General features: G+C 39.8%; 3 protein-coding genes across 12 annotated transcripts in view; all 3 read left to right on the top strand.

The window, feature by feature from the left end:
* LOC115730729 overlaps positions 1–15682 on the top strand; it is a 47737-nt gene that overhangs the window by 2010 nt on the left and 30045 nt on the right. For 5 of the 10 annotated variants that reach the window (XR_007197341.1, XR_007197340.1, XM_048273804.1 and 2 more), the window contains one exon: positions 57–700. Coding sequence is in view for 8 of the 10 variants with exons in the window: in XM_048273804.1 (XP_048129761.1) it covers positions 57–216 (160 nt within the window). In the remaining 2 variants the exon portion in view is untranslated. The other 5 variants (XM_048273823.1, XM_030661339.2, XM_048273812.1 and 2 more) reach the window with 4 other exon arrangements.
* The window catches only part of LOC115727781, a 109032-nt gene continuing 97733 nt past the window's right edge, over positions 4384–15682 (top strand). Inside the window, exon 1 of the mRNA XM_048273977.1 lies at positions 4384–4723. The gene's annotated coding sequence lies outside the window, so the exon portion shown is untranslated. The remainder of the gene's footprint in view (positions 4724–15682) is intronic.
* LOC125314782 (glycine-rich protein 2-like) lies at positions 12633–12911 on the top strand. Its single transcript, XM_048277892.1, has one exon. The coding sequence runs from the start codon at positions 12633–12635 to the stop codon at positions 12909–12911; it is 279 nt and encodes a 92-aa protein (XP_048133849.1).

The raw sequence follows: 15682 nt of genomic DNA, 5'->3' as shown, positions 1-15682 counted from the left end.
GCAAACTCACTTGTTTTGACTTTTAACTGGTTTTTGTCGCTCGTGTTTTCAAATAGGTTGGCTATTTGGGTGGAGTGCTGTTTCTTGTTTTTGCAGTGGCGGCATTCTTCTGAGTTTTCTAGAGGTTTTCAGACTGTTGAAAGAGTGAGCTCAGAGCTCGTGAGGTGTAATATTGCTTGCGGAGCTTGGTTAAGAGTGACCATAACAAATTCTTGACTTTGCCGGAAAACTTGGCCACTGGCGGTGGAAGCTTGGGAGAGGAGTCGATGCTCTGTGACCTTGAGGGGTGTGGATTTAATCCTGACGAATTCCTTAGTCTCTTCGAGGACTGCATCGGTGACGGTGATCGTGACAGTTTCTCGACTTTGCCAGAGAGCGCTCTCTTTTCTGAATTCTGATAGCGAGTCCTCTGTTTATGCTGTATGTACAGTGTAGAGAATAGAGAAGTCTACTGTTGTACTCGTGTAATATCTCAATGGTATATGCAATGTGCAAGGTGAAAGCCCAAATTATACGGGTAACTTACTGTGACAGTACTATCGTAGTTGGCTGAATCCTCTGCATTCACTTGGACTGCCCCTGTCCGAGGTCGTTGAACCAAAAAATAAGTAAAATTGTCAATTTGTATACAATGACTTGTGGTCTCACACAATAAGGTGGAAAGCTTTTCCAACCCTGTTGAAGCAGTAATATTGTCATCTGTATATGCATTTGTTGTGGCCATTGATATGCATAACTTTCTTTTATGATACTTTCTGATAAGTTTTGTGTTCACTTATGGTTCTGTTGGCTGACCACAGTTTCTGTTCGCTTTTCGGATTCGACTTTAGAGAGGAAGAAGTGGTACAAGAGGTTCAAAGGAGTGCAATGGGAAGAGGGCCTCGAGGCTATTGATCCTTAGGCCTATTTCGCCCAGAATCCTCATGAACGTCCATTAGATATGATCAAGATCGCCCAGAATCCTCATGAACGTTCATTCGCTTTTCAGATTCGAGTTTCGGTGCTTGTGCAGCATGTCAAAAGTGTTGCTTCTTTAGTGCTTTAACGACACTACCTCAGATGCAGTCATTTTATTTCACCGCTAAAAGCAAAAAAAACGAAGAGGGTAGGTGTGACTGGTGGATTTTAGGCGGGCAAGATATTGCGGGATGAGAGATTAGCTGATCATGGAGTTGAACTGAGTCCCCAGCATTTGATCTTGCCAAGAGCTTCTCAATTTGACTGAGTTCAAGAATCTCCACTTCCAAGCAGGAGGTGTTTCCAGATTGATCAGAGACTTGATAACAGATAAGCTATCACCATCAAGATAGACTCAGCTTGCTAGTTGCTAAGTAAGTGTTCATCAGATTTTGCTGAAACTCGAGCAGTTCTGGGATCGTTGAGCTCGGATCTCTGTCCTAAACATAGATCAGATCGAGCATGGAATGTCATTGAACATCAGGAAATACTTGTAGAAGATGGTTTGATTCCTAGTCATCCACAGCATATGACATGTAGCAGAACCACACAGGATGAAGTTCTTTTATGCTTTTCTTAAACTTGGTAATAAGCATCAGCCCTCGTTGATGCACCGAAGAAAGGAAAGAAAAGATTGCATATCGATGCAACGAGCTGCACTAAAATATACCAAACTTTTCCCTTTTCCTTTCTGCCTTTCCTTTCTCATTCTCCATCTTTCTGCCGCCGCCGTGAACTGCAGAGCAGCTTTGACGTGTCGGTGAAGTTTCTGGATTGGTACGTGAAGATCGCGGTCTTCTAAACTCTCATCGGAGCCTCCATGGAGTTGTTCATGATCAAGACTGGCTTCTGTGTGAGAACTGTCCATTTCCTTTTGTTCCTTCTTCCCTGCTCATGCAATCTTTTGTTTCAACTTTTTCCACTTCTATGTTGGGTAGCTCATAGCCAAAAAATGGCGTGACATAGCTCTGAAATCGATAGTTTTAGGCACTATTTAGCAGTTGGAAAATCAATTTTATCCGACAAACCTTGCTTCAAAGCTTGCGAGCCAATGAACGCGAAGCCTTCGACAGTCTGTGGAGAATGGATAGTTTGTGCAGCTAATTATCTGTTCATTGGCAACATCTTGCGGGAGAAACTTCCGAAAAATAGTTTTGGAGATGGTGGTTTTAAAATCGAACTTACGACAATGATGCATGTCTCAAGAGATCACTGAGCAGATTGTTCTGCAGCAACATCATATTTTTCGGGGTATATGGAAAGAGATAAAATTTCTGAAGGAACATGATCAAATGCAGTGATATGGTAAGTCCTGTCATATTTGCAATTCCTCACTTGCATCTTTCTCAATGGAGTCTTTGGTATAGACAATAAGATTGTGAGAAATCTTGTTTGCTGTGCTCTTGTAAGCATCTTAATGACAGAAGATCATCAGATTCTTTACCATGCCCATTGGTTGCTCATTTTGCTGCCAAAGGGTCTGTCTTTCTAGGGATCAACCAAGTTCCAATCATTTAAGGCATTGTAATGAGAGCAAGATTGTGGTGCTTGCATGTTGCAGATGATAAAGTTACTGTGTTGGAGTCGGAGAAGCGGGCTTGGGAGAATTCGCCGTAAGCTCAGGCTTGTCAGGGGAAGCTCTTAATCCTTGGAGAAATCATGATGCAAAAGCGAAAAAGAATTCATAGTGCCGCCATTGTTGAGTTATATACATGGTATTGCTCTTTATCGAATTGAACTTTCTGTAGACCATGCTCTTGATGAAGAAATCTGATAAAAAGAGAATGGTGGTGCTACTATGACAATTGCTTGAGATTTGAAGTCATGAATCTAGAGTAAAAATGAAGAAATAGAATGAACAATCCTGTGCAAAAAGACAGGAAAATGATCATGGCAATTTTGGTGGGGAAACAGGTTGGATGCAGGCGTAACTTGAAGAGAGGTGGTAGTTTTCCTTGCGACGGTCCAGGAGGAGGCGATACTTGTGATCGGCTCGAAAGGCAAAATGGACTGGTTTAAACGAGTGTTTCCCTCTCGAGTCCACCCGTCTTGGCCCGCCTAACCCGTTCCGACCCTATCAATTCTAAACAGATCATCTAATTTTTTTTCCTAATCATAAGCAGAACTGGGCAAGAATTTTAGACCCTATACTTGGTTGGCCAAATTGGCTTTAGTCTTCAACAGTTTAACATCCAAGCCATGATCATCTCCTGAGAGTGCTCAACCTGAAGCCAAATTTGCCGTTGGCCTATCTTTGTCCACGTGACAATTCGGTGTCAATTTAATTGTTGGATCGCAATGGATATATATATTCTGATCAGATGAGGTTGTAATTTCTTTTTATGTTTGTTAATATAAATTTAATTTTACATTATATTTAGAGATCTAGGTGGTTTTGTCCGCATGTTGTTCACCAGATGATGCCTAACATGGCAAATCGATCCACGGGAATAGGAAAAATATGGTATTATACATCGTCATAGTTTGTACATTTGAGCACATATTTTAATCGGGCATTATATATTTGTTTACAACGTCCTTTATTTTTTTAAAAAAATTGACCCTTTAATCAAATGTTTCAATTATTCACGTGTTTTTCTGTTTTCAAGTATTTGAAGGGAGTAAAAAGAAAGAAAAAAATCATAGAACAAATGTTAACAAACGGACAAACATGTTTTTAAAAAACTTCGATGAAACGGTGTCTTTTCTCATCTAATTTAATTTGACCAAAAAAAAAACTTATCTAATTTAAATTATTGTCACATTCCCGTTAATGGGAAAAGGAAGCAATTGGACAAATCACCAATTACACAAATTAGGTAAGTATGCCAAAATCAGATTCAAGTATGCCAAATTGCTCTAGCAACAAAAGACCTAAATTTTCAATTTGCATATCGTAATTTCGACGAAATTAATTTTCATAAAAGGCCATTGAGCTCAAATCTCCTTCCTAAATGTTGCTCAAATCGGGCATTAAATGTCATTGCCGAGCAGGAAATACTCCTCAAAAGGCTTATGTGTGCCGCGACAAGCTTTTGCCATATCAGTTTCTCTCTTACAAGGTTTGATTCCTAGTCGTCCCCCCCGAATGAAGTTCTTGCGCTCACCTTAGACTCTGTAATAAGCATGAGCCCTGGTTGACGATGCAACGCAAAAAAAGAAAGAAAAAGATTGCATATTGGTTCAGTTAACTGCACTGAAAAACAATAATCCCTTTTTCACTGTTCCGTTTCTTTTGCGAAAAAGTAATTTTCGAAAAAACGAATTTTTAATTTTCTGATATTTTAGTACACTAAAATAAATTAGTGAAGAAAAAACTATTCTTTAAAAAAAAAAAAACACCTTCATAGTAAGAAAAAAAATTGACTTTCTCTCCTCGAAAAGGAAAATCATTCTCTCCTCCTTCCTCCGCTTCTCCGTCTCCAAAGTTCCTCCTCCTCGCCCGCCTTCAGCTCCTCGTTTGCAGTGTGGAGCACAACCGGTTGCGCGAGGCTGAGGAGTGTGTTCATTCGATTCAGTCGATCTCAATGCCTCTGGGTTAGTCAACCAAAAGCCGTGCTTGGTCGTCTCTCTTGGTAAGTCGATTCCTTCGCCTTGGAATTCCTTTGAATTCTCGAGTGTTTGTTTCTCAAGGATTTGTGGTGGGGAATGGTCGGTTGCTAGGGTTTGGGTTGGTTGAGATTGGTCGATTCGCATTAAGAGCTCAGGATATTGAATGAGACCTCTTAAGGATATTGAAAGATGAAGAAGCTGTGAACATTCTGAAGTAATTAATAGCCAAGGGATAAGCCAGCGTTTTGCTTGATTTATTCGGTGATTTGATTTGGGTATTGTCCGCAGTTCCGTTCGATTTCCACTTCTTCCAAGTGTTCGTGTCAAAATCCCTGGAGATTCACCAGCCCTTTAACCTATTATTATCCAATGTACAAAACATTCTTTTTGGCTTAGTGAAGAAAACTCATTAGCTGTCATGTGCTTTTTCTCTTTGATCCGTGAGAACAAAGTTTTATAGATATAGACAACCAAAGCATGGACCCTGTTGTGTGCATTTCTCTCTGCGGCCTTGTGTATTTTGAGTGATCTTGGACAGGGAATATTCGTGTATTTAAAAGTCTAACGTCCGAATAGCAAGTTTACTATCATTAACTACTGGGACCAAATCTTCCTTAAGAATATCAAAGCATAGGTTCTATGCAATCAGGCTAGTGGACATAATTACTCGATAAGAGGATTTTTTTTTTTTGGTCGAAGATATGAGGATTGAAGAGCTGGTGATTTTTGTAGTTTCTTCTTCTTGTTCTTGTTCTTTTTCACTTAACCATTGTTTTAGGCCAAGAACACAATGATGCCTTCAGGTGATACAGACATTGCACATTTTTTTTAGGGTTAAAATTCAGACTTTAGACTTAAAGAAACATGAATATGGCATTGCCGATGGCCGGTCTTAATTGGGTTGATAAGTAAGACTTAGTTGGATGTGCAAAAGCTGATGGATGATTCAATTTGATTATATCCTATCACCTCACAATCTATGTATATAGAGAGAGAGGTTGTAGGATCAACTTATCATCGTGTTGATTACAGGAAAAAAAAAAAAAGAGGAAGGTAGGAGATTTGTGCGTTAGCCATTTAGCATCCAAAGACTGAACTGTTAAAGATGGGTTAAGTCCGGTGGCATTTTAACTCGAGAATAAGTGCACTAAAAGTCATAAAATTTATCGTAAAAATTATAATGGTGCTAAAATTTTCAAAAAATGTAATCAAGTCCTTAAACTTGTTAGATTGATGCAATCAAGTCCTTTCATTAATATCGTCAAAAGGTTGTTCATCTATTATAATCATACGGACAAGCATTTTCCTACAACGTTCCTAATCAAATTTCCATGTCGATAAGACACTAGCACTACCATCACCAGTAGTAGCAGTAGTATTCCCTATCGTTAATTGAGTCCTACGTGCAGCAAACAATTTTTACCTCTTATCTACATTTTGAAGACTCTTACTGCACCTTTTCAAGTGCCTCAACATAGTTGAAGTACTCTTAGCAATGATGTATATATACTTGGTCCCACAATACTTGCAAAACACTTGAATTTCATTTTTCTCCTTTTTTCCTTTATGAAAGTGTCTCCATGCTTGTGAGATTTGTTTACTAGGATTAGGAGGACAATCATGAGATACCTTGTCTAAATTGAATGCCTCTACAAGGTCGTCTTCTTCACCTTCATGTTCTAATGAGTCCATATCCAGAATACTCATCATATCATTGGATTGTTGCCCTTCCATTGACATGTGAATTGATCACCTGAATCAAGAAAAACATGGATTAGATTGAAGGCATCTAATGCGGACATCAAAGTATAAAGGGCTAACAACATGGAGCGAAAAAATCAATCGGAACCATGAATTATTCAGTACATCTCCAAGAAAATCATGAGATTCTGAAAGTTGACTATTCAAAACCTAATATTGTGATTCGAAGAGCAACTTCTCTAATGTTTATATTGATTATACTTTTAAGTGATTATAGGTAAAAAGAGGCAATGAAGCAGAATTCCACAATCCCAAAAAAAAAAAAATGCCCAATTTCAAAGGGCAAAAGAACTAGAAAATTAATGATCTTCCATGGCTATTTCACCTTACGCTAAAAGGGCATAATCTCACCTTTTTAGTGCTTGAAAAAGGAAATTCACTAGGTTAGAGTAAATTTACTGATGTACTGATACATAGTTGCACGATTCGTGAAGATTATGGGAATGAGAGAGGAAACGTAGAAGGCTAATGTCAGATACCTTTCCTAAGGGGGCATTATACGTGCGGTTGAATAGATCACATGAGGTCTTATTGGGAATATCATCTTGCAAATTATCATACACTGCCTAAGTAGTGGGGAACTTGTAGTCGGACAAACTAACTTTCTTTGTAGGTTGGATGCTTATTTTGGTGATTTCTTGCAAGAAATCCAAAGCTCGTTGCGATTGATTTAGCTACATGGCAAGGATGAGTAGCGGGGATTGTAACCCTTGCAAATCGAGAGTTGCTTTCCGAGGAAAAAAAGAAAAATGAAAAAGTTCCGCCAATTCGGTGATTATGGGGTTTTTACTTGAGATCGAAGCGAAAAAGTGAGGATGAAGATGAGGAGAGGATGCGGCGAGAGGAGCAACGATAGGCGGGACTGCAAGAGGAGCAAGCAAAAAGGCGAAGGTGAGACATGAACGGAGAAGCGAAGGCGAGACGTGAGCGGAGAGGCAACAAGGAGACATAAGCAAAGAGGACTTAGGAAAATTAGGTTAACTAGTTTATGTTAACTGGTTCTTTTTTCTTTTTATTATTGTATTATTTTGTTTGAAGTCAAACATTTCTAATTATTTTTATAATGTTATGTATCTTTATATATATTCTAGGCGATTCGGTACGGTCTGAGCGGCCCGATCCGGTCCCTTCAACCATGGAACCGGGGACCGGATCGCCCGATCACTTGTTCCATTTATTGGGACCAGGGACCGGACTATCCCCCTTAAGGACCGGACCAACCCGGCAGGTCCGGTCCGGTCCAGTCCAGTTTGCACACCCCTAGTTAGGTATGGATCGCTAAAATTGTGACATCCTATAATCCGGCTCATTTTGAAGCCTTGAATAAATGAAAAGTCTCATCGATGTATTTCAGTCGAATCTCACTGACCCTCTCGAGCATACTAACCAAATGGGAATGGCTAGCTAGGAAAATTAAGTACGGACCCTAAGAACTGATCCTACCGACTCTTTGGCCATGAAAATTGTCGAGGGAATATTTTGGACCAATATAGGCCGATCCGAGAATATTTAAGGAATGATTTGGGTAATACCCTACGCTCGGATCACGGGTGATTCCGTTTGACCTCGTGTGGGTTCCGAATGTCCCTGAATTATTTTCTAACGATCGCGACCATCGGGACTAGTGATTGACCCTCCAATTGAATGACACAAGGTCGCCATGGCTCGAGTAATTCTTAAACGTGATTTTAATCACGGGTCGATACGCGTAACTCTTAAAAGCCCCGTTAGTTTGCTGAAAGTTCTATTGATCGAGATTGATTGCGAATCGAGCTTAATTGCTCAACGGTTTCAATAAATAAAATTTTGGCGTTTCCTCATCCTTTTATTTTTTTTTTTCCCCCCAAAAGGTTTTTCAGAAAAGTAGATTTGAATATGGGAACGACCCATTTGCCCTAAAAAAAACCCCTTTTTTCCCTTGGAACGAAGGGTATTTTGGTCATTTCCCTTTTGGCCGAGATTGACTAGTCAATGAGGGAGATAATTATTTTCTTTCTCTTGATTTTGTGGGCATAATTAATTATTATTAACCTTTATTAATTATTATATTGGCCCTCTTCTTCTTCATTATCCAAGAATCCTCTCTCTCTCTCTAGCTCACTTTCTCTCACCTCACTCTCCCTCTCCCTCTCCCCACTTGGCCGAACACCCTCCTCTCTCACCCTCCATTGCCGAAAATCTCGAGCTCTTTTTTTTTGTGTGTTTTTTTTTTTTGGAACGGGGGCCGTGTAAAAAACCACCACTTGTTCGATCTTTCCTCAACCGTTCAACGGACGTTTGCAAGTTTTTGAGGTAGGATTGTTTCTAAACCTAAATTAGGTGGTTAGGTTGCTAAGAGACCATGAATTGTGAATTTTGATGAAAAAATTTGTTGGATTTGAGCTTGAGGAGGGCAAAATTCCATGGAGGAGGAGAGAAAGCTTGTTCTTGCATGAATAGTAAAGTCAAGAAGATAATAGTGGTCAAAGTTTAACTATGGTTACTTTATGCCCTAACTAAGGTTACTTATGCTATTGTTTAATCATGGTTAGGTTAGTATTTGACTCTAGTTAATTTTTGAACCATGGTTAATTAATATATTAACTAGGTTACTTTTATGTGACATAAAGTTGTTATGCCACGTGCTAATTAAATGTGACATTATTATAGCATAGTACTATAGTCGGAATTAATTATATGTTAGAAAATTATTATTGTTCGGCGTGATAAATTTTCACGTTAGTATAATTTTAGTATTTATAAATTGCTATGTTAGCAACATGGTCGCATGACGGGATTGGATACTATGGTAGTATTAATTGATCGGGTATCAATTTAATATTTTTATTAGTGTGGATTAATCGAGTGATCCCAATTATTAATTCTCTAACGTGAGGAATCACGTGGTCCCGAACTATTCTAAAAAAGAGAAGGTCGTATTCAATCAAGTCGCCCGAGGCCCAAGTAGCCGATCGAATTTCAGACCGAGGAAATGTAGGGTCGATTCAATCAAGTCGTCGAGGCCAAAGTGAGCCGATTCGTCATTGTTTGAGATTGAGAAAGTAAGAAAGTCGTGTTCAATTAAGTCGTCCGAGACCAAAGTGAGTCATGTTCGACTAATTGTGACTGATCCGGTCGTGTTCCTATGTGTCCGAGACCGAGATGGGTCGCATTCCTAATTAATATAGAGCCGTGTTCCATAAGGGTCCGAGGCTCAATGTTATGAACTTATTTGATGGCGGGGAGTAACGTGAATATTCTAGAGTGACGTGGAATATTTATGGGGTAACGTAAAATTCGAAGTAACGTGGAATATTAACGGGAATATTTTGGAGTAACGTGGAATATTAGGACGGAAATATTTTGGAGTAACGTGAAATATTCTGTAGTAGCTTGGAATACTTTTGGAGTAGGTATATTTTTGGAGTACGCGAATTTTTCGGAGTAAGGGATATTTATATTATGGCCGATGCGTAAACGCGGCCCCGGAGCAGTAGAATATTTTATTGTCGACGAGGCATGAACGCCGAGACGGAGTAACGTAGAATATTTGAGAAGGTGGAGAATTTTCGAAAAGAATGACTTTTCTGGATTTTAATTGTGAATTTTTGGGTAAGGAAGAAGGATTGTCGGAAATTTTAAAATGAAAATGTGTTCGGAAGCCTAGCGACCTAATTTAGGTTAGAGATTTTCCTACGAGATTCTATCTCACCCGTCGTGGGTTCGTTGTTTTCGACCCTCCGCCTCGGCCATGAGTGTTCCGCCCCGGTTCGGGATTCCCGGGACATGGATACGCAAGTAGTTGCGCGGGAGAATCAAGTTTATTATAGATATGCAACTACTTGGGTAGATATCGAGAGCTATATTGGAAACCCCGGACTTATGTGGCATGGACCTATTGCCACGGGACCGACCGTGGACCATTGAGAGGTTTTGATGTTCCCTTTATTAGAGTGGGAAACTGCGAATGCTACACCCCGATGGAGAGGTGAACCCGATGCTGGGCCGGAGTTTGGCGCCTAACCCCATAGCCGTACGTGCGAAATGGTGAAGTTGTGGAGCCTTCGGATGTTGAGCCTCCGAGTTAGATGAGGACGAGTTGGCAGCCTTAGGCGAGATTGTGCCCGATAGCGAGGATGAGGCTTAGGATAGTCGGCCTCTTAGTTTTTGTGGAGTGTTGTACTTTGGTAGTGTAGCGGGCTTCGCCCACGTGCCTCTTGTTTGTTATAGGTGGTCACGGGCTCGTGGCCCCACTAGCCGTTTGAAGTTTGTAACAACTATGTATATATGTGCATATGTGTGTTTTTACCATCCCAAGTTATCGTAATTTTGTTGGTTTATATACGGAGATTTTGTTGCTTCCGCATGAGTTGTATACTATTGTTGGCCCGAGGATCCCGGAGAACCGTACGCAAGTGAGGCCGAGCGGGATGTCGACGGTTCGTAGGGTTCGGGGCGTGACAAAAATTGTGTTGCATTAAAATGGGTTACTATGAGTCCATTTGGGTTTGAGTATTTTCGATTGGCCCCATCCATTTGACGCGTTTACGCAAAAAAGTAAGAGATCAATAGCATAATTAACGGCCACGAAAATGCTTCGAGTATAGTACATTTATAATTGACAAAAAAAAAGTACATTTATAAAGAAAGCGAGCCTCCAGCCATAGGTTAAAAAAGGAAAATTCGTTAGTCAATTTTATTATGATAGCCTCTATTTCCATCTCATTTATTTGCTAAAGGATTAATACTACGGAAAACACTAAACTCATACACATAGACAAATACAAATTTATCTTAAATTACTTTTTTTACCACAAAAGAACCCCAAACTAATACACTTGTGACCCCAAACTAGTACACCTATGGCAAATTTTTTTCTTCGTTAGTTTTCATTAAATTTAATGTCAAATTGCTGAGTTGGATGGCATGTGGCGGTTCACGGGTATTTCAGTTTGGGATTTTTATCCTCTATTTGTCATAGAAGCATCAATTTAGGATTTTTCGTGATATTAACTTAATTTAACGAAGGGTAAATTTGTTGCAAGTATAATAGTTTGGGGTTTTCATGGTAAAAGAAATTAATTTAGGGTAAGTTTATCACGGATGTACCAGTTTGTGATTTTTGGTAATAAAAAAATAGTTTCGAGTAAATTTATTATAGGTGTATCGGTTGGGATTTTTCGTGGTCATAAAAATAGTTTGGGGTAAATTTTTCACATGTGTACCAATTTGGGGTTTTTCGTGATATTAACCATTTGCTAATTCCACTCCCTTTGTGAATAGTTCTTCAGGATACCTTTCAAATTAAAAATTAAACTTTTTAATCATTCTCCCTTTATCTCCTCGTGGCAAGGGATCTCACCCCCCCTTACCCCCCCCCTTTTTTTTTTTCCTGGTTCTCTCCCCCCCCCCCCCTTTTTTTTTTTTTCTTGTTCTTTCCTATTAAATTATGCAAGCAACACTGTATGCTATGTGCCGTGCAAATTGCGAAAACCCTGCTCCCTTCTCAAGTAAGAAGGGTCGCTACAAGGACAAATCCCCAGTGGTTCTATCCCTCCTTCAAGTTTATGCTTTTGTTGCAACTTGAAGTAGTTTTATTTTTTCGCTCGGCCAAGATAAGCAATGAGTGCATAAGAGAGAATGTCACTTGCCGCTAGAGATTTCAAATAGGTGGGTCGGGTCGAATATGGTTTAACCCATATTAATCCAATTAACCCGCTTTAATTTATTTTCATGTAGTACAAATATAACAACCCAATCCCCAATCCGACCTAAACCCGAGCCAACCTCCATATTACTAAAGTATTTCCATATTTAATTTAATTTAGCGAAACTAATGAATTATTAAAAATTATTAAAATATTATGAACAATAGTTATAATAAGATAATAAAAACTATTTATTCTTATTTTTTTTATGTTTATGTTTATTTTTTCCTTTTTATTTTTATTTCTATTTTTATTTCTTTATCTTTTTTTCAAAGTCTGGCGAGGGCCCGACCCTTGCCCAGATCTAATTTTTAATTTTCTTTTTCCTTTTACATAACAAATTAAAAGTTTGGTCGCCCGTTGCGCCCGCCTGGCCGCTGTTGCCTGTCGCAATCACTCGCATGCCCCACTACCACCGATGCTGCCTCCACTCAGTCGCGGCCCGCCATAACCACCCCCACCGCCATTTTATTTGACCTTTTCTTAGCCAATGCCACCACGCCCCAACAATCCCCAAAACTCCCGAACCCGCACGAATTTCACAGCTCTCAAAGCAAGAAAAAGATGGGCAAAAGATATCTCTCTTTCCATCTCTCTCTCTTGTTGCTCCCAGGTAGTGGTGGGTTTTATTGCTATATGCGATTAGTGTGCAGCGAGGTCGATCCTCAATGGGCTATGGCGGAGAGAATCACGCGGAGGGTCAAGTGGTTCAGCGACCAAAAGGGGTTCGGCTCCATAACCCTTGTCGACGGCTTCAAAGGTCTCTTCGTCCACCAATCTTCCGAGGGCTTCTGCAGCCTCGACAAGGGTGAAACCGCCGAGTTCCATATCGAGTTCAACGGCAACCTCACCAAGGCTGTCGACGTGACCGACCCCGGCGGCTCTGCGTTGCAAGGGACCAGCCATGGTGGCAGAGGTGGAGGGAGTAGGGCCAGTAGTTACGGAGGTGGCTAGGGCAGGGCTGGTTATGGTGGGGGTAGTTACGGCCTTGGGGGTGAGCAGACAGAGGCGGCGGTGGCGTGCGGACGCTATCCGCTGGTCGCCAATTTTAATATTGAAGTGTTTTAGCAATATAGGTCGGGTTAGGTATGAATCGGATATGGGTCATTAGATTTATATTGCAAAGAAATGGGTCAAAATGTGTTAAATGGGTCAATATCGATTGGGCCATTTTCGATCCGGCCCAATCCAAACCCGACCCAATCCAATCTGCTCATTTGACATGCTTCAATCAGAGTCAATTTCAAGATCCTCAAAGACAATTATCTACAAATGTCATTAATAGTTTCAAGTTGCAAGCTTTCAACGTGTGCTGCATGTATTTCTTCAAGCACTGATTATTTGCCCTCGCTACTTTCAAACTTTTAATGCACGTGTAGGAGATATCGAACTCAAGTAGCGATTGCATATTGCCAATCGAGTCCAGAAGCCTGTGTATACATCTACATTATTCTTTAAAGACAAGTATTCAAGGCTTGTAAGAGCTCCAATCGATAGGGGAAGTTGTGTAAAATGTTCACGGTAGTATCCGCCGCGTCACGTAGGACAACCGATGTTTACATTACTGATTTTCAGTCAAAATTGGCCGGATGAACTCAATTGGCACAAATACAAAAGGTTTAGAACTAAATTGATACCAATAATTAAATGTGCTCGTGGGAAATATCTATGATATTTAGGCATTACTTAATTCTTCAATGCTGAAGATCAAGAGTCGAAGGATCTCGAAATTCGTAGTGCTTTGCATTGTTCATCGTTGAAGATAATCTATTCCATTGGTCATTTGACGTCTCTATCAAGCATATCTTTAAGAAGCACCATAATTACACAACTTCCCCTATGGATTGGAGCTGTTACAAGCCTTGAATACTTGTCTTTGAAGAAGAATGTAGATGTATACACGGCTTCTGGACTCGATTGGCAATCTACAATCGCTAATTGAGAAAAGACCACCCAAATCGTTTATTTCAAATGAAAACAAGTGTGGCAGTATCTCAACAGTTAGAAAAATTCCTCTGGGTTCGCGAATCCAGTGAAGGATTGAACAATCGATTGTACTTGACTCCACTTTTTTGTCAATCGGCATTTCCTAGTCTTCAGCAATGTCCGGCATTGTTGGTGCCTTGCGTGTAATTACCAATGTCCAAAAACTATTTTCTAATTCTAACGGCTCTGATGATCCAACCGAGTGAACCTACAAAAAAAATACTCACAGCGGAGGTCATCATGCTTGCTGGCTGGTCCTGATTATATGAAGTCGTTGATTTTCCACGGGCAAGTTGACTGCAAGATCAAAATGCACTCTTGAACCGTTGACAAGAAATTTCTCGAGCAGGAGAAATGCTTACCATGCTAGAAGAACATTCCTATGGAATTTTGATGATTTCAAAAGTATCCTCAGTACTAATATCAATCATAATAAGTGCAGATGCTGCGAAAACTACGTGAATGTCAATTAACCCTATGATATCAGCAAAAACGAGAACCAATATAGTGTCATTTAAGAAAACAAGTGCCAACATGATAAGTGGCTCTTCGTGGCTTGGAGGTACCAGAGTAAATCTCGTGTCTTGAGAGGTGTTTGAATGTTGACAAACCGAAAAGATTATTGGATATGCAATTGCCTGTCGTATTATCAATATCATTTCTGAAAATCATCAACCAACTTTTGACAGTGTGCACGTGTTGATGATGAGTTTTGAATCGTGCTGATGTCAAGTTGCTAGCGATGTATTCGCCTGAAGATGACCATGGATCTAATAGAAAATTGGCCATTAAAAGCTTGGACCTACTCTCCAGCAACCATCTTGATTTTCTTCAGAGTCTTAAACATGATGTTTGAAGATTTCTATATAAAGTGGATTAGCGAGCTTGAAAGGGTTGAACAGAGAAATAATGAGATGGACTTCACCTTAGTTGTCTAAAATCAGAAAATGTCAGCCTTCTGTCTGATATTTCCAGTAAAGGTTTTGTATTGCTTTCTAGTTGCAACAAGTCAAGTGTACAAGTGTAAGGGTAGTGATTTTGTCCTGATAGTATTGATCTATCAACTGATAGGGACAACACTTACCCATTGTAACTTATATTGCAAATTTTAATGGAATTCAGCTTGAGTTGAGATTATTATATGGAGAGTGGACGTAAGCTTAGAGATAAAGCCAACCCATTTTGAATCACTGTGTGCTTTACTTCTTCGATTGATTGTCATTAGTCATCATCACCCTTCTAGGATGTGTTGTTAGTCCCAGTATACCAAACCATATCTCTCTCTCTCTCTCTCTCTCTCTCTCTCTCTCTCTCTCTCAATTGTTACGGAACATCTCAAAATTACATGGCTCTATGAAATCTAAGCGACCGTTGAGTCGGGTCATGTTGTCTATGTATTTGGATTTGGCAGAGGCCATTGTGGGAGTCCACAAGTGAGGGTTGTTTTTTTATCGGGGCGGCCACACTATGATGCTTGGACTGCAATGTCAACATTGTGAAGCTACAATATTCTTCTAATTTAAAGACAAACTAGGAAGAAGATATATGCAAGTGCGGATAAAACAATCAAAGGACATTTTGATATGTTAACTATAATAAGGGTGTCTTTAATCAAAGAAGGCGTGAAAATAGCACCACCTTTTTGGTAAACTAATTGTAATAAACATAGTGTTCTTCTTTTATTTTTAAATTCATTTTTTTTTGGCATATTACTGACAATTTGGCTTAAACCCTTGGCG

Source organism: Rhodamnia argentea, chromosome 1, assembly GCF_020921035.1.
Source record: "Rhodamnia argentea isolate NSW1041297 chromosome 1, ASM2092103v1, whole genome shotgun sequence".
Classification (NCBI taxonomy): domain Eukaryota; kingdom Viridiplantae; phylum Streptophyta; class Magnoliopsida; order Myrtales; family Myrtaceae; genus Rhodamnia; species Rhodamnia argentea.
The sequence above is the reverse complement of the archived record's forward strand: the minus strand, read 5'-3'. Positions and strand labels throughout refer to the sequence as shown.